Source organism: Typha latifolia, chromosome 1 (assembly GCF_019914945.1).
Source record: "Typha latifolia isolate L0001 chromosome 1, TyphaL0001v2, whole genome shotgun sequence".
NCBI lineage: Eukaryota > Viridiplantae > Streptophyta > Magnoliopsida > Poales > Typhaceae > Typha > Typha latifolia.
Window position 1 is genome coordinate 16077037 of NC_133086.1, and position 18227 is coordinate 16095263.

An 18227-nucleotide genomic window follows, 5' to 3' on the forward strand; every position below is an offset into this window, starting at 1 on the left:
CCGAGTAAAAGGATGCAATCACCGAGAGTTTTACCAAAGTTAGCTCTGGCTTGGTTATGAATGAGCTAGTCAATCTTCCTACGAGGCAAGGTCTTGCTAACTTTGACAAACATAGGTTTGAAGGCGAAGGGGATATAAAAAAGCTAAGGTTCCTCCGAGATGCTTGTAGTTGTAGGGCTCTCAATGACCTCTATCAAAACATGGAAGTTAGGCATGAATGAGGTTTGGCACTTGATCACGAATTGACCAAGGTTAAGGGTGAAAACGGGTCAGATTTATGACCCGCTAACCGACCTGATCCGAATCGAATTTAGGTAAAATACCCTGTTTGATCTAAATACGAATATGGATACGGACAGAGTTTTTATAAAAAAATTTGGATCCCAATGCGAATACAGATATGACAGTTTATATCCAATATGTATCCGTATTTGTTTAAGATCCAATTCGTTTCTGATTTGTATTTGTATCCTTCAAGATTCAGTCCGTATTCAAAAATTATCCGTATTCTTTTAGTTCGGATATGATTTTAAATTTTGTTATCAGTCCAATATCTGTATCCGGATAAAAAATATGAATCTGAATATGGGCTAAATATTATCCGGTCCATATCCGATCCATTTTCACCCCTAACCAAAGCTCTTGTGTTAGAACCTTAATCATATCCTCCTCAAAGTCAAAGGCAAAATAAATAGAAATCCTCATTAAAATAAATAAAAAATAAAAAAATAAATCATCAAGTGTTTCACAATTGATGCATTAATCTATCTTGCCATCTTGTAGGTCAAGGTAAATTATTTTATCCCACTAAACTTTATTTTTTTCTGTCGCTTAGCTCGTGTGAACTTATAGTTAAATAACAGTGTATTCTATTAAACAAAGTTTAGATGGTTTAATGATATAGCCAGAAATCATATGTTTAAGGCCTAAAGCCTAATCACTTATAGTTTACATTCTTTTTCCTACTCACTAAATGGTGCATATATATATATATATATATATATATATATATATATATTAATATTCTTCACATAGATTAATAAACAATCAAGTCATAATGTGCAGTGCATCAAGTCTCATTCCAAACAGAACAAGATCCAAACACAATCTACCAAACATCCAAGTAAACAAGAACAGCCCAAACCTTCTATCAAAACATGATATAACCCACCAGCACAAAATATATTGCCTTCTTCTTTCAAACATAAACTGTCGGAATCCAAGTCCAGATGTACACTTGGAGGTATGACAAGTACATCTTGTTGTATGAGAAGAAACTTCAAATGATTGTGGATTATTGTGGTCTGTTTCTATCTAACTTAATTATCGTTGAGATAATGATTTCTTTTATCCCCATTTGCGGAAGTGGAAGCTTCCCCAATCCCCAAGTCAAAGTCAAAGTCACCCAACTTATACTCCATCGTCTTCTTTCTTTCTTTTAGTGGGGTTTGGAAGAATTTGGAAATGGACAAGAATGTTGAGAGAATCTAAGAACATACGTTTGATTCTTTTAATATGCGTATGATTCAAGTCAGTTATGATTTGTGTCTTGACTCTTGATAGAAGATGACTAATTTCTTTATTTAATCTATATCTACTTGAAATTATATTTTACTTACTCCCTTTTTCTTAGGTCTAAATTTAATAAGCTTCTTTATAGGGGCGAAAACAGATTGAACGGTGCTCAATCCATATCCGGATTTTTATTTTTAATTCGGATAAGGATTCGGATATGGATATTGAACGGATAGCAAAATTTAAAAGCATATCCTAACTAAACGGATACGGATAATTTTCAGATAGAGAATCGGATCTTAAACGGATATTGATTGAATTTAAAAGAATTATAATATTTTATTTAGATATAATTAACACAAAAATATTAAGAGTTTTACAACAAATAATTTTTTTGTATGTCATGTAAAATTAGATAAATTAATCTCTATAAATAATATATAACATATTATTAGTAACAATATTAATATTTACTATTTGAATAAGCAAACTAAAAACTGTAAATTATTCAAAAAAATATGTGGGTAAACGGATATCCAATATCCGTATTCGAATCTGAAAATTATATCTGACTTGTATCCTAATTTTTTTCAAAAATTCTATCCATATCTGAATCGGATAGAAATTTTTTATTTGAATCCGATCTGAATCGGGTCGGATAGTGGGTCGGATCGGAGTTAATCCGACCCGTTTTCACCCCTACTTCTGTAGTTTTATTTGTGTGAATTTATCTCATTAAATTAGACTAAAATATAATGCATTTAATCAAATTATAGGTCAAATTTAAAAATTATGATAAGAGATAAAATTATAAAAAAAATGAATAAGCTTTTTGATGTATCTCGAAAAGTACTAATAGAATTTCATATAATAAAAATATGATAAATATATTAAAAAAATTTCTAATTTTTTAAAGTATTTTCAAATTATTAAATATATAATGAAAATAATATAATTTTAATTTTAATTTAACTATTCGGTATGAAATGAATTCAGATGTGATTTCCCACTAGTTTCTACTCGCATATAAAACACCAATAACTCTGTTCAGACTCCTAAAACACTCCAATGGCAACTCCATGGCTTCTCTTCCTCTTCCTCCTCCCCCTCCTCACTTCCCTCTCTCCTTCTTCCTCTAAGCCGACCAAGATTACCTACAGCGATCACTGCCACTCCATCGTCCCCGAGTCGACTCCCACTGCCCTGCTCACCCGCTCCCACTCCTCCTACTACTCCTTCGACATCTCCCAGGGCTACTTCTCCGGCGGCGGCGGCAGCCTCTTCTTTCACGACTCCACCCTCTCCTCCCCCGGATCCTTCCACTTCTCGGTCCGCTATCTCCACCAGACCCGGGACGCCGACACCTTCCAGCTCGCCGGAACTCTCGTCCTCACCGGCGGCCGTGCCTCCTCCCTCGGTCGCAACTCCTCTGCCGTGCTCCGCCACGCCCTACGCTCAGCAAGCTCTACTAGAGGAGGTCGACTCCAACGAGCCATCTTTGCGCTTTCAGGCTTCTGGTCTCAATCCAGCAGCAAGCTCTGCATGGTTGGCCATGGCTTCCTCCGTTCCACCTTTCTCGATCTCACCGTCGTTATGAAGCTCCACTACCCGAAGACATCGAACATCTCGACCAGCGTTGTCAGAGGGACGGTCGAGATCTTGGATGACGTGGGCTCGGCGAGACACTTCGATTCAATCCCGCTCCTCGCCTATGCCCAGAAGGAGTACGAGTACACCATGATCTCCGTCGCAGACGAGTCCTGCGCTCCTCTCAAACTTGATCAAGAGTCACTAGGCCTCGAGCCCACTTCCCTCTGTTCCCATCTGGAGTACTACTTTGGCTACGGGTCTTATTTTCTCATCAACCCAACTCCTTTCTCAGGCTTCATCTCCATGTCCTTGATGTCAATCCACTGCTCAGACAAAGGAAGAGTTCGTCTCTTCATCTCTCTGTCGAAGAACAGGACTTACGTCTACGACAAACCATTCTTGCCACAGGAATCCATGGTCGCTGAGGGATTCTGGGATCACAAGAGGAATCACCTCTGCCTCGTGGCATGCCACGTACATGGAGGTTCAGGCTCCTCTCTTGGCGATTGCTCTGTTGGTCTTAGCTTCTGGTTCCGTGCCTTCTTCTCGATCAAGAGCCGGCACGCCATCGTCGGCCGGATGTGGAGCAACAAGAAGGACACGAAAGATCACAACTACTTCAAGATGGTCTCTCTGATCGATATCAGAGATTCCACTCTCTACCCACTTCCTGGCGTTACGTACAGGTACACTGAACTGGACTTTGTGAGAAAGCACTGCGACGTCGCCATGGGTGGTGCCGCTGCTACTAGTGTGGGGAAGAAGAGATACCCAGATGGGCCATCCATGGATATGAGATTCGAGATCTCTGTTACAGATTCTAACTATACATCTGGTTGGGGTCATTTGAGTCAATTCTCTCTAAACGAGACATACAATGGCAATCAAATATCTATACCAAAAGCTGCGCCTCAAATACAAGCCCCTCCCCTTGATACAGATCACAGCATCTGGAACGTGGGCTATGCTTTAAGCTATACATTATGGCAAATTTCTAACACCACTAGATCAGTTGAGATCTCGGCTGAAGGCGTTTACGACGCGAGAACCGGAAAGGTCTGCTTGGTAGGATGCAAAACTCTGAGTACTAATTCCATCGACTGCGAAATCCTCATCAAATTCAGCATCCCTCCTTTAAATCCAGACAAGGATGAGAACCTCTACGGCACTGTCACTAGCACGAGACAAAAATCAGACCCTCTCTACTTTGATCCTTTGTCGATCTCTTCTAACGTCATGTACGTATCTATGGCAGAGACAATAGCCGAGAGAATGGGCGTCGAAATCGTCATGGTTCCGGTCTCTCTCACCCTCCTCTGCCTCTTTACTTGGTTGCAGCTCCGCCATGTCAAGAAGCATCCCCATGTTCTTCCTTCGATATCGATCGCCATGCTCGTAATTCTCACTCTGGGCCACATGATCCCTCTAGTGCTCAATTTGGAGGCCTTGTTCTTCGTCACCGGAGACCAGCGATCCAACATCCTGCTATCGAACAGAGGGTGGCTTGAATCGAATGAGACCATAGTGAGGCTAGTAACCATGATAGCTTTCCTGCTCCAATTCAGACTGCTCCAACTTGCATGGTCTTCATGGTCTTCGTCTTCGAGATCAAATCCGGACATCAAAGATGCTACCATGTGGGTGGCTCAAAAGAGAGCTCTCAAAAGTAGCTTGCCATTGTACATTGCAGGAGGACTAATCGCTTGGTTTGCTCAACTAAAACTTTACCACCACTCCATTTGGGAGGATCTGATCTCCTATGCAGGACTAGTTCTCGACTCCTTCCTTCTCCCTCAGATCATATGCAACTTGTTTGGATCCTCCAAAGATGTAGTTCTAACTCCTGTCTTCTATTTTGGCACTACAATTCTTAGAGCCATGCCTCACGTCTATGATGCTTACAGAGCTGGGCATTTCATGGGTGATCACTGGGATTCTTCCTATGTCTATGCGAGTCCAGTTTATGATCTATACTCTGGTGCATGGGATATCGTAGTTTCTTGTGGAGGAGTGATCTTTGTAGTGGTGATCTACTTGCAGCAAAGATTTGGCGGGCGTTGCATGCTTCCCATGAGATGGAGAAGCCTTGAAGGGGAGTATGAGCTTGCTCCTTTAGGTAGATAGTATCTAGATTTGGTGTCAGTGCAACAATAAGATGTTCATGGATTTATCTTAATTATGACGTATCATTGTAATGAGAGTAATATGCTTCTCCTGACTGGATCTCTTCTTCCATTTTAAACCAGTAATATAAGTTGAAAACTATGTTCTTAAAACAGAAAATGGAATATGTCTAAAATGCAGATGCAAACAATATTAAACACAAAAAAATTAAAATAATTTTGGGTTTTTTGTTGGTTTTTCTTGAATTAAAGACTTTTATCCAATTTACTAGAACTCCTTCCTATCTATTTGACTCCCATTTTTTCCATTCTAATGTCTTCATAGAATTACTTTTTATTTAAACCCACCATTAGAAGTCAAAGCTTCTTCCCATCTGCTACCACTACTTGACTCAATTGCATCCTGTCAGGATAAAGATGAGCAGCCCAAAAACCAAGTCATCCAATCCAACCATAATTTATTGTAACGTATCTTTTAATTATTGTCTTCTTTGTGGAAAATTTTCTGTAAGAAAAAATCTCACAACTGATGCATTCTTTACTTGTGGGTCTCAATGCTAGTCTTTGTCGCAATTTGGTCAAATGATAGCAGAAGAGAGAAGCTTCCACTCTAATGGTGGGTTACATGAATCATTAGCACACAAGAGTAGTGGGAGATGATCATGTCCCAATTAAGTTGATGTCGATGAGATTCGAATCCAAAATACTTATAGAGTCATATAATACGGCCCCTTTTAATCTTATCAATCCAATAAACTCTATTTAAATTTCGTTAGAAAACTTAATGGTTATAATTCAATTAACAATATAGTTAGAGACTTAGCCATTAAGAAAATATAAAATTCTAAGGTAAAATGATTCAAGCTACCTAGGAATACAATCTTAAATGAGAGCTTTTTATTTTCTTTTTAGAGAAAGCCCGTAGGGGTTAATTTATTAATTTTTAAGAGTTATATCAATACAATTTGATACACAAAAAATATAGAGAATAGAGCGATGGCTCAAGCCTCACACTTGATCTATAATAGACTATACAAAATTTTAAAATAGAACATCAATCTCGGGGCATAATAGAAAATTAAAATGATAAACAACCCAAGAAATTTCTAGGAGCGAAGAGCCTCGAGTCAACCTATAGGTTTTGTCAATTCAGCAGTCTAAGATATGGCCCTAAGAATTCTTAAGGTAGGAAGATCGAAGATCACCCGCCTGAAACAACAAGTTAAAGAAAAACGAACAACACTAAATCTATAGTAGGGCAAAATAAAATAACACAATCATAGACCTCAAAAAACACGACATCTAGAACCAAACAATTTCAGAAGATCACCGAAAACATAGACGTCTGTGAGCACAGGCTGCTATTGTGAATGGGTCTTGGACCCTCTCCCCATCTAGAGTAGCCGCACTGACATGGCATGTCGGTGATGCTAGAAGACAAACAAGCACCAATAGTCCAAATAGGTTAATGGCAGCGAAACAACTATTGTAGCAGCCAACCCACAAAGAAGGGAAAGAAAAGGGGAGATGTGGAAAGGAAGTGGTTGAGCCGATCCTCCAAGAGGGGAAGGAGGTGGAAAGGTGGCGTGACCGGATATGGCAAGGGGAGCGGTGAGGGGTAGTTGCAGTGGCCTCAGATTCGATAAGGGTGGGATCTATAAAAAAAACGCTGGCTAGGAAGGAAACGACGGCAACAGCTTGAAGGGGGTTTCTTGGATGGTGAGGGGCGGCAATAAAATGCTGAGAGGGAATACATTTCGAGCTTTTGGGAATAGAGAAAGAAAGAAGAGGAAGAAGAAAAGTGGGAAGAGGAAGAAGAAAAGTGGGAAGAAGAAAAAGGAGGTTTCACCCCTCCCCTAGCCCGTCGACTAAGGGAGGGGAGTGAAAGAACCTTGCCGGCGGCAATGGCAAGCGGAGAAATCCCTTTTAGTGGAAAGGAAGACCTGAGCCAAACCCTAGCAAAGCTAGAGCTTGCGAGGGGGAAAAAAAGTAGTCCCTGGCCTTGGAAATGTTACTAAAATGAGAGTTCCTGTGCCTATGTATGAACAACTATGGTATTAGTAATTTTCAATAAGAAAAAAAAGGAATGAAATTGATGTTAGCCATGTGACTAATAGTTCAACATCAATTTTTTTTGGGGGATCAAACTATAGATCTAAGAGTGCATGCGGGTCATTCTACACGTGAATCCAATTAGAAAAAGAGATAACATCATGAACTTAATTAGAATAAAAGCCAACTACGAGATCTGGACCAAATCCACAAAGTCTTCCAATTCCAATGATGACCCGATAACTTTAAGCCTGGAAGAAAAGAAAAGGAAATACGAGAGAATAGAAGAAAAGAAAAGGAAAAATAAACTGAACGGAGGATAAAAAGTATCTGCACCTTTTTTTTTCTCTCCAAAAATAAACTGAAAGGAAGAAAACAAAAAATATATAGAATAGTTTTTTCTAGATTTTTACTCAAAATTGCACCTCTAAATTTGGTAGTCAGGTGTTTACTTATGTTAACTAACATTCATAAGCCATCCAAGATTGGTTATGACGTAATCTTTATGCGATAACTCTTCAACAAGGTACAACACATGAAGTATGAAATTAAATGAATGGAAGTCTACCCATAACTCGAACTCAGGACTCCTGCTCTGTTACCATATTCAAAAGACCACCAGAAAAGGTATTGCAGATTAAAAGTAAATTAGTTGCTACATTATCCTTCGTTAGTATCAAACCAAGGCTACAAATATTTACATACACTACCACCAGACACTTAAAGTTTGATTAACAGATCACCACACTGTTGATTATTTCCTATTATATGGGAACAAGATGTGAACTATAGAGTTTTCCTATGCAAAAATGTAATAGTCTTTATGTAGTATTTCAGGGCTCTCCAGCAGCAGCTTGTTTATCTACTACGACTTCCTGAGCAAAAAATTCTTTGCAGTTAGCTCCTTTTACGCTGAACTCCATCAGAAGATTCTCAAAAAGCTTCTTTAGTGAGGCCTTGAAATTTTCAAAACGTTTGCCAGGCAAGGTGTTGGACATTTCAGAGCGGTTGCTGATCTCTAGCTTCTCCTTCTCCTCCCCCTCTTGGATGATGGACCCAACGCGAGCACCATCCATGTATGCTCTGCATGCCACAAGTATAGCACGCCCATGTTTGCAGAAATGTCCAGCAACAAAGTCCTCAAAATGCTGCATTAAGCCAAATAAGTTTTGCTATGAGTCTTTCTAAAGCTTATAATGCTGAAGACAAATGTACGAAGCTCGTGGTCCAGAACCAATTTAGTTGACCTACGACACTTCATTCTTATATGACCTTGTTTGTTTTGAAGCTAAGCTCCAAATTTGATTAGTTAGTCTTATTTTTTAGTTTTAATTTTTTTAGAGAGTGAACTTAGTTAAATATTATAAAGGATAAAAATATATTTAGTTATTAAACCAAATTAGGGATCCCCAAACTCAAAGCAAACAAGGCCATAAACATTAGATGCCATTGGTGAATAGAGGAATAGTCCCTACCATTGGAGGCCTTCGTAGTGAGTACAACATTGTCTTGCAGGATAGTAGGAAGGTTTCCTCATTGTAAGCCAAGGACTTCAGTTTTCCATGAGAAGTATTTTCTTGCAGTGCATATCCAGGCTCGTTAAAATAAGGATTCTCATTCAGAACAAGAGCTTGAATAGAGACCAGTACTTGCAGCATGGTTGAATTTGATTTGCTCCACTTTTCGCAGCCGCTGCCGCTCCATGTATTCAGAAGGCTAAGGCAGACCTTTCCAGACTCATACAAGTTTGGATTGAGTCGAAGTCCACCAGAGTGATAATGCACCAACTACAAGGTATTAATGAAGAGAAATCAAAGTTATGCAAACCAAAATGCAGGGGAAAAGATAGCCTGGAATATGAGGAATCACTCACAGGAGGAGAGTCAGGATAATTGGAAGGAAACCGGATGTCAAAAAAGAAGAGGCCATCATGATATGGAGTTCCAGCAGGTCCTTCTATAACAGCCCTAAGCAGGTCCATCCTTTCTTCATAAGCTCTAACATGAATGGACTCTGTCGAGGAATTTTATCAGTTGACGTTTGTAAATAAATTAGCCCAAAGGAATTTCTAGCATCAGCAAAAATATTCAGCTTACACAAGAATATTCTGGAAAGTAAGAGGATAATGCTATAAAGTTAACTTTGCAATGGTGCAATTAACACACTGATCTTGTAGATTAAGACTAAGCTACTCTATCTAGTTATACTTTTCCAATTGGACAGATCTTGGAAAAAGAAATTCATACCCAAATCCAATAGAGCTGGTGGATAATCATAGCAAAAAATATCATTGAACTAATCACTTCAATGTACTTTCTTTGCACTCATAAGATTTGTTGATGTTCCGCAGAATACTATAGGAACAACTGAGACCCAGAGACATGCTCAGACATTAAACATAAAAAAAAGGAAATCTTGAAGAGTTACTTCATGCATATCAGATCTAATTTATGAAAGTTCAGCCTGTGAGTTGAGAGACAGTTCATGCGCTTTCTCCTAAAGCTCTCCACCTAAGAAACATAGCAAACCAATGTTATTACATAGAAACATATGCATGCCACCACATATTCTGAAATCTCAAAGTGCCTCCTCAACCCCTGAAGATTTTCCATCACAATATAGAATTGTTAGAGAAACATCCCAAATCCCAAAGCCCGAATTCTTCCTCCCTGATCTAATTTTAGGGGAACAGAAACAAAAACAAAGCTACCCACATTTGTGAATCCTAAGTGACTCTCTAAGTTGTTCTAGCTACACTCTGATTCTCCAATGTTGGGCGCAGGCGCATTTGTGCATACTCAACTCCAATGGGATATCAAAAAGGCCATCATAATATTCATCTAATATGTACTAGCCACAAGGATGTGACTATGTGAGCTAGACAGTTTTGTTCTTCTAAAGTGGGGTTCATTAGCTGCTTTAGATTAGAAAAGGATTCTGCTATATATATGTCTGCTGTCTTCCTGTCGAGTTCTACCTGATTATATTACAACAATTCATTTTCCAGTTGCAGGCAGTTCCAGTCATGACAACATGTTTGATTATCTACTCCGGGATTAAGTGTATAATAATTTTCCCTAGATGTAACAAAGACTCAAGGTAAATAAATAATTATACTATCCAATCTATACTGTAAAAAGGGAGAAAATGCAAAAGGTTTTCATTAGTTATAAATAAACAAATATTGTTATTGTAATTTGTATAAAATAATTTTGATCAATATGAAATTAAATTTGCTACTAACAATCACTTAAACTGGCTGAGTGCAATATCAACTGGTTGACAACATTAAAAAAGAGTAAACAACTCTGCATCAAAAATAGAAAGCACTAACCTGGCAGATCCTTCTTCAGGAGCTTCCACTCATGTTGGATCCGAGTTGTCCAATCTTTCAATGGCTAATTTTACAGGCCAACAAGAAAACTAAGTACGGAAAGACAAAAAATGAAGTAAGAACAGGAGGATGAAAACTTAACTTTTACCTTCTTCACTGCAGATTTCTTGGCAAAATGATGATCTGAGAAATCTTGAACAATATCGAACTGTTTAAATAACTTGAATTTTGAATCAATTTCATCTTGAATTATTGCTCTTGGCTTATAATCACTTGGTCCTTCAGAGGAAGAATCCTGCAACCATGGTACAATGGCCTCCACACCTGGAGGTAGATCCAAATCATCAAATTTAGCAGCCAAAATAGAGTTATAATCTGTTTCAATCAACTCTGAATCATAATCATAGTAATCTTCATCATCTTCATTATAGTTGTATTCCTCATCTTCATTATACTTATATTCCTCATCTTCACCAAAATAGTCAATATCTTGTAACTCTGGCTCAGAAGCTTCTGAGTTAGTTATCAGAGCATCAATTTCCAAACCATTGCTTGCACTAGAACCAATATGATCATTGGAAGATGAGCCCTGAAAAATATTACAGTAAGAAAAGCCATATAAGATGATGATAGAAATTTTCCAAAAAGAGAAGTTAGCTCATAGGATGAAATGTTCTTTTCTAAAGTCTAACAAAAATCAGCACCCTTACTTGGCTTTGCCAATCCATAGTGGCTGCTACGGTTTGCTTATTCTTGTGATTTGAAGAACTTTCACCACTGAACAGAAGATCCAAATCATAATTTACCTCAAGATGAACAGCCTAAAATGCCCAAAATGTTAGCCTTATACATAAGCACAATAATATTTGAACAACTGCAGAAGTCCATTCATTTTTCAAACTTTCAAAGGAACTATATGAGCAGATTAAGTAAGAAAGCAAACCAAAATATGATACTATAGTAATACTAGGTGCATGTCATATATATGATCCAGATGTACTCTAATTGGCCATGATAATAAACAGGAGTAGCTGCACTAAACAATTCCACATGCAACGAAACAGGATGGAGAAGAAAGTGATGCATTGTAGTGTATAGTTGTGCATGACAATTGAGCTAGGGCATCGTGATATAGTTCGTCTGCTAAAGCTCAATTAGAGTCAGGAGTATTTTCTTATTAAATGGAAAAGAATCCTAGAACACTGTTCTATCAAAACTATCATCTTTAAACTCTACTGCAGGCTAGCTTTATGTTGTCGCTGCCACCCTTTTGACCTCTCTTGAAGGAAAAATCCTGATGTACTGCAGGAATTTGAGATCTGCAGCAAATCATCCAAGAATCTGCCATCAAATCCCAGCTTCCTTTACTGACATTACTCTAATTGTGGAAAATAACTCTGCATTATGTTGTAGTTATTGATTTATTCTAACCTTGGCCTCTTTTTGCTGATCTAGCAGGTAATCTAAACAGGGTATTTCATCTTCTTTCTATGTTTCTATTGATTTCAGTGTCAATACTTTGTCTTCAAGGCTAGTTTCCGATATGACTAAAAAGAGCTAATACAAAAGGGCATGCACCTGACTTTGTGATTTCTTCTGGTCTAAATTGAATTCTTGTTTCAGTTTTATAACTACTTCTGTAATTATGACCCTTCCGTTCATCTTCTCATTTTTAGTCTAGATTAGATACTGGAATTAATTAAATTCATATCATATATTGACATTGCTAAATTTTGCTTCATGCTATTAGTTATTACTTATTACCAGCCTAACCGGTTGTCATGTGCCCGCCAAAAGCTTTCTAAAGAGTTGCTTGATTATTGATTATTGGCATCATATATCACTATCAAACTGTTCGCTTCATAATAAAGCATTCGTATAAGATGGACTACATTAAATTCACACCTGAACTTCACATGTTTTGTTCAATCGATGGAATTGTTCAAGTACATTTATTATGAGTTTTTTGGCATGAGGCGTCAAAAATGAGAAATATTCCAAGGTTGGATAGTCAAGTACCAACCTAAACTACACATCTACACATATAGTCAATATATCAACAAAGAAAAAGAAAAATAAAATCTATTGCCAAGATAATAAAAACCTAAAGTAAGAAAGCAAAAGATTATAGCAAGGGCAGGTATTTTTTGTTTTTTTTATTTTATTTTATTATCAACTTTCAGAAATAACAGAAAACCAACAACCCCCAGCAATGATATCCCGAATGTGAACCTGAAGGATAACCCTAAATATGCTTAGGTGCAATATAATGGTTGACTAAAGTACTATTAAGATGCAAAACCATGCTTCTATAGGAAGTAACGGAGCCCACATTCTTACTTGATAAATCTGGAATAAAATTTTATCACGAAGAGAGGAGTACGATTAATTTTGGGAAAATGTAAAATTATCATTAGAAATGGTAATACAAGTTGAAAATATAATTTAGATATTGTTAAAGGGCTCAATGGAAAATCATGTAGACCTAAAAAAAATAAATTGAGGATCCTATCTTGCACATAAAAACTCCAACTGTCCAACTGTAAACTGCTTAGGAGTTAGGACTAAATATTTCTTCTAACTTTAACATAAAACAAGATGATAAGTACATTATTTCTGAAATGACCAGGCCACATTTATAAGACCAACTTGTTTAGCAAGTAAAATGTAAGTATGAAAAAAGGACAAATACATCCTCAACCTTTTTTATAAGACAAACTTGTTTATATCTTCAACCCTTGTCTGTCCTATCGATAAAGTAGGAAATATAAATTCTTAGTCATCTCATGAAGAGGCAATTAAAATACAACCTTGAATTTTCCTACTACTAGTATTTGAAGTTTTGAACCCAATAATAGAAAAGAATTGTAGCCAAATAGAACTTGAGAACCCAATGTTGCTCTTTCAGTATCCTTGAGTAGAAAGTTGTTCCCAGTATAACAAAGATAAAACCTGCACACCTAGGGCTGAAAACAGATCAAATACGGACCGGATAATGCTCAATTCACATCCGAATCCATAATTTTAGTCCGGATATGGATATTGGACGGATAGCAAAATTTAATACCATATAGACTTGATCAAATGGCTCAGCCCGCCCGTGCCCGGCCCGGACCCGGTTTAGGCCCAGCCAAGCCCGAGTCCAAACTACCCATGTTCGGCCTGCCCGTTCAGCCAGTAACTAAGCCCGCCCGTTTTGTTATAGTAGCCCACCCGTTCTGCTACAGTGAAAACCAACAGAAACTTTGATGCTGTACCATTTTATATATTTTTTTTAAATTTATTATTATTATTTTTAAATGGAGGAACAAATTTTTTTTAAAAAAATAAGCCAACAGTAAATTTTTTTTTAAAAATAGCTAAAAGGTGGGTTGGGCCGAGTGATTGGTGGGTCGGGTTAGCCCGATCTCTCACAGGCCAACAAGCGGTAATAGGCTAGACTATTCTAGCCCAACCTGACTCGAGTGATTGGTGGGTCGAACCATGAACAAATACTTAAGTTCAGTTGGCCCGAAAAGCTCGGTCCGAACCCGGCCCGCCCCCCCCCCCCAATGATCATGTCTAATACCACATCCTAACTAAACGGATACAAATAACTTTCAGATAGAGGATCGAATCTCAAACGGATGTTGATCGAATTTAGACAAATTACGATATTTTATTTAAACATAATTAATACAAAAATATTAAGAGTTTCAAAAATAATAAATTATTTATATGTCAAATACATATAAAATTAGAAAAAATAATCTCTACAAATAATATATAAGACATAATTAGTAACAATATCAATATTCACTATTTAAATAAGCAAACTAAAAATTGTAAATCATTCAAAAAAATATGTGAGTAAACGGATATTCGATATTCGTATCAGAATCTAAAAATTATATTCGACCCATATCCGAATCCGTATCAGAGTTTTTAAAAAAAATTCTATTCCTATCCGAATTGGATAGAAATTTTTTATCTAAACCCGATCCAAATCGGGTCGGATAACGAGTTGGTCGGAGTTAATCCGACCTGTTTTCACCCCTATGCACACCCCTTACTTTCAATTAAAAAGCAGAATTTAGCTTGAAAACTATAGTGACGTTATCCTAATTTCTCCGTACAGTGTTACTTTATAGTGGAGGAACGCATTGTATACTAAACAATATTAAATTGATGGAAGTATAGTGTCCCAACGACTATCTTGTAGACCTCGCTCATATGCAAAATTAGGTTGAAATAGGAATAACAATTCCTATTTATTATTGCCAAAATAAGGAATTTATTCTAGGCATAACTATTCATATGTTCATTGGATTCTGAAATAAGAGTATAATAATTACCTTTGATATAATATAAAGTGAAGAAAAAAAAATGAAAAACAAAATATTTTATTTTTTATAAAATTAAGATACCCTTTGATTTGATAACAAATAGATTGATGAAATAGATATTTAGGATAAATTGGTAATTAAATTATTGTATGACAGAAAATATAATTTTGATAAATAGTATTTGTATTCTAGAAAAAAATTATTTTATTGTTTACCTATTATTATAGAATAAGGGGTTGGTTATATTCCTCAAAAAAAAAAAAAAAATTCTTGAAGTGAATAGGAGCTTACTTTGTTCCTAAGAAGTGAATAGAATTGGTGATGATTATTATTATCCTGTTAGAATGTAAAGAATCCCACTGATTTTTATAATGTTTCATGCATTCAGCAACAAAAGAAAGCTCCGGTATCTCAGGATAATGGAACAAAGACCAAGGATCACAATTACTTACACTAGTTATCTTTGTACCTGACCAAACTCTGCTTGAGGTATAAGACCGTATAACACTATTCATTTATTCAAGGATAATGGGAAATAAGGACAATTATCATTTTGCTATTTATAATGTTTATTTTCATGTGAACCAGTGAAGAGTAAAAGCCTTCTTACTTCTTAGAAGGCTAATATTCTAGTCTAGGTTCAATACAGATGATCAAGTGATTAATATTGAACTAATTCCACTCAATCTGCCAAATATTAGTTTTTGTGAAGGTTTCAAATCAAGCTTCACAAAGTTAGTGTCACTCGTATCGTCCAATTTTTTTTTTGTATTTAATTATGTATGCATGTAATACATGGACACGGGTGCATGTGTCCGGCAAAAGCAAGATAAGATTTCTGGTTTCAGCCCACTAAAAATGGAATATAAATTGGCATAATATAATGGATAAGCCATTTCCACTGCCCATGAATAACTCTCCATGTGGTACAAAAGAACAAAAATAGATCCCTATGTCCTAATTAGAGCAAACTATCCTGAGATAAATGCATTTACTGGAAGAGATACCCCATCTTTTCTTTTCCCTCTGTTATTCCCTTGTTTCCTTCTTCTATGGCATTCACAAGCTAGTGGGGAAGGGTTACGCACACTCCCAACGGCACACAGATGCCCACAAGCAATCCATTGTCTGTATTTACTACAAACAGATCTTGTTGATTCTACAAATGAAGAAGATGGTACTGAACTCTGAACTCATGACGGCAATACATAGACAGAGCCAGAACCTTGCTACTTGCTCGGTCCTAATTGTCTCATTGCATGAATTCTGTGCATCATATTAGTATAGAAAAATTTAAATAAAAGATCTGATGATAGCGAACAAGATGATATAGAGGAAAATCTCAATATTACGAGATGAATGATGAATCTTTTTAGAAGCTGTTCCTCAATCATCTTGAAGCAACAACTTTCTTTTTCGACATTTAACAATGGAAATATCAATAAAAACATTACTCAAGTAGGTAGGATCCACTCTTTTACTCTCCAACCTTAACTGGAGACCCCTAAATGAAGCATAGCCCTGATATAGTACATTCACCTCTCTCAACAGCACACAGATGCATGCACACTAACACACATTCCCATACAAAATCAGAAAATGCATCCACAACAAATGCACAGCACACAGACGTCCACAAAGACCAAAAGGGAATATAAAAAAGAAGCACCCTTTGATTATATTTCTCTCCTATTCCTATATTTCTCCATGGATAAACAACTCTCCAATTCAAATTTCAACTTTCAGTTAAGTAATAACCAAAGAATCAGAGCTCAATTATGACTTGCAAAGTTAGAATAACTTTCCACCTTCTCATCTAACTTATATTAACTCACCAATTACTCTAAAAAAAACTTAAACTATTAGAGAACGGTGATTTTTATATTTTATATTCTAACACTCCCCCTTATTTCTGGGTTGAATCATTTTGATCGGTCCAAAAAGTGGATTTAATTTAAATCAGTGGAGTTTTATATTTTCAAACAAAGGTGGGCACGACAAGATTTGAACCCATGACCTTTGGCTCTGATACCATATTAACTCACCAATTACTCTAAAAGCTTAAATTATTAGAGAACAGTGATTTTTATATTTTATATTCTAACAATTTATTCCCATGAATATCAAGAACACAAATAACCTAAAATACCGCCCACATGCATGCATGATTTACCACAACTAAATTTTTTACAAGAATCAGATCATGATGGCAACACAAATAGTACTAACTCTGCTACCAACAATCTTTCCTCTGTAAAATAGACTCACGACTACAACTTTTACGCATCAATTTAAATTAAATTTGATTCCAGCAAAAATCCAAGCACCAAATCAATCATGCAGATCACCAATTTAGGAGAAACCGGAAATGATCTCAGCCCACATCAAGAACAAATTTTTCGCGACTTGGTATACCACCCACAGTCAAAAATTACAGACCCAACAAGGATTTCTTGAGAACAAAATTAACCGAATAATCTGGAATTAAACGTACAAAGAGACAAGAGGAAGAAGTATCCCGCGGCATAAACGGGAAGGCAAACAAATAGAACAAAGAGGAAGTTGGAGCAGCACCTGGAATCTCATGCGCTTCGACGAGCTCCAGGCGACGTCCATGGCATCCACGTCCCCGCCCGAGGTGCTTTCTTCAGAGTTCCGTTGCCTGCTCATGGAGATCGTTAGAAGTAGTAAGAACAAGGGAAACCAAGATACGGTAAAGTAGATGAAATCCGAAGAAAACAACACCCAAATTGGATTGTGGGCAACGTACTCCACATCCATGGAGGTGCCCAAGATGACGCAGGCCAATGTGTCTCCAATTGGGCGAACCGATCGCCTCAAAGGTAGCTCCGAGGCGATCGAGAGAGAGAGAGAGAGAGAGAGAGAGAGAGAGAGAAAGAGAGCGCACTAGAGCAGAGAACAGTAATAAGAAAAGAAAGGGATGAAACAAGAAAGGATCTGTTAGTAATTCTCAGTTTTATAAAGGACCGTTGCATAAAAAAAACACATTAGAGAAACTCTTATGGGGACTGAAAAGAAGGACAGTCTAGGGAGTTACTAGTGGGACCCATGAAATTTCGGTCAGTGGTTCTTTTTCTTGTGTCACTTTTTCGGGTCACCTTTCGGTTACGTTTCCGTTCGCATAATATCTCCTCAGTCCTTCTCTTCGACGACTCCCACTTTCCACTACTGAGACTCTCTCTCTCTCTCTCTCTCTCTCTCTCTCTCTCTCTCTAAAGCAAACCAAACCAAACCAACCCAATCTCTTTGTTAAACTTCTGGGTACGT

At 37.2% G+C, this 18227-nt stretch overlaps 2 protein-coding genes across 5 annotated transcripts; one reads left to right on the forward strand and one right to left on the reverse strand.

Moving 5' to 3' along the window:
- Positions 1-2554: 2554 nt before the first annotated feature.
- On the forward strand, positions 2555-5323 carry LOC140791813 (uncharacterized). The gene has a single exon (XM_073142477.1). The coding sequence runs from the start codon at positions 2584-2586 to the stop codon at positions 5227-5229; it is 2646 nt and encodes an 881-aa protein (XP_072998578.1). The 5' UTR covers positions 2555-2583; the 3' UTR covers positions 5230-5323.
- A 2561-nt stretch (positions 5324-7884) lies between these two features.
- On the reverse strand, positions 7885-17890 carry LOC140798644 (putative ubiquitin-conjugating enzyme E2 38). Of its 4 annotated transcripts, none has more exons than XM_073152613.1 (8): positions 17710-17890; positions 17514-17601; positions 11325-11435; positions 10763-11203; positions 10615-10678; positions 9154-9293; positions 8756-9067; positions 7885-8428 (listed from the first exon to the last, which is right to left on the reverse strand). In XM_073152613.1, exons 1-8 carry the CDS (start codon positions 17718-17720, stop codon positions 8114-8116), a joined length of 1482 nt encoding a protein of 493 aa, XP_073008714.1. In that variant the 5' UTR covers positions 17721-17890; the 3' UTR covers positions 7885-8113. The 4 variants fall into 4 exon arrangements, with proteins under 4 accessions (XP_073008714.1, XP_073008724.1, XP_073008732.1 ...); XM_073152623.1 differs by having other exon boundaries at positions 11325-11391; positions 17710-17887; XM_073152631.1 differs by having other exon boundaries at positions 11325-11391; positions 17685-17845.
- Between the last annotated feature and the right edge of the window lie 337 nt (positions 17891-18227).

Bases quoted from the DNA above. Each gene is read 5' to 3' on its own strand.
- LOC140791813 (XM_073142477.1), top strand. From the start codon at position 2,584: ATGGCAACTCCATGGCTTCTCTTCCTCTTCCTCCTCCCCCTCCTCACT.
- LOC140798644 (XM_073152639.1), bottom strand. From the start codon at position 17,720: ATGGATGTGGAGTACGTTGCCCACAATCCAATTTGGGT. The intron at 10,679-10,762 runs GTAAAAGTTAAG...CTGTAAAATTAG, and splicing joins AGAAATCTGCAGTGAAGAAG to CCATTGAAAGATTGGACAAC. The intron at 9,068-9,153 runs GTGAGTGATTCC...AATACCTTGTAG, and splicing joins ATTATCCTGACTCTCCTCCT to TTGGTGCATTATCACTCTGG.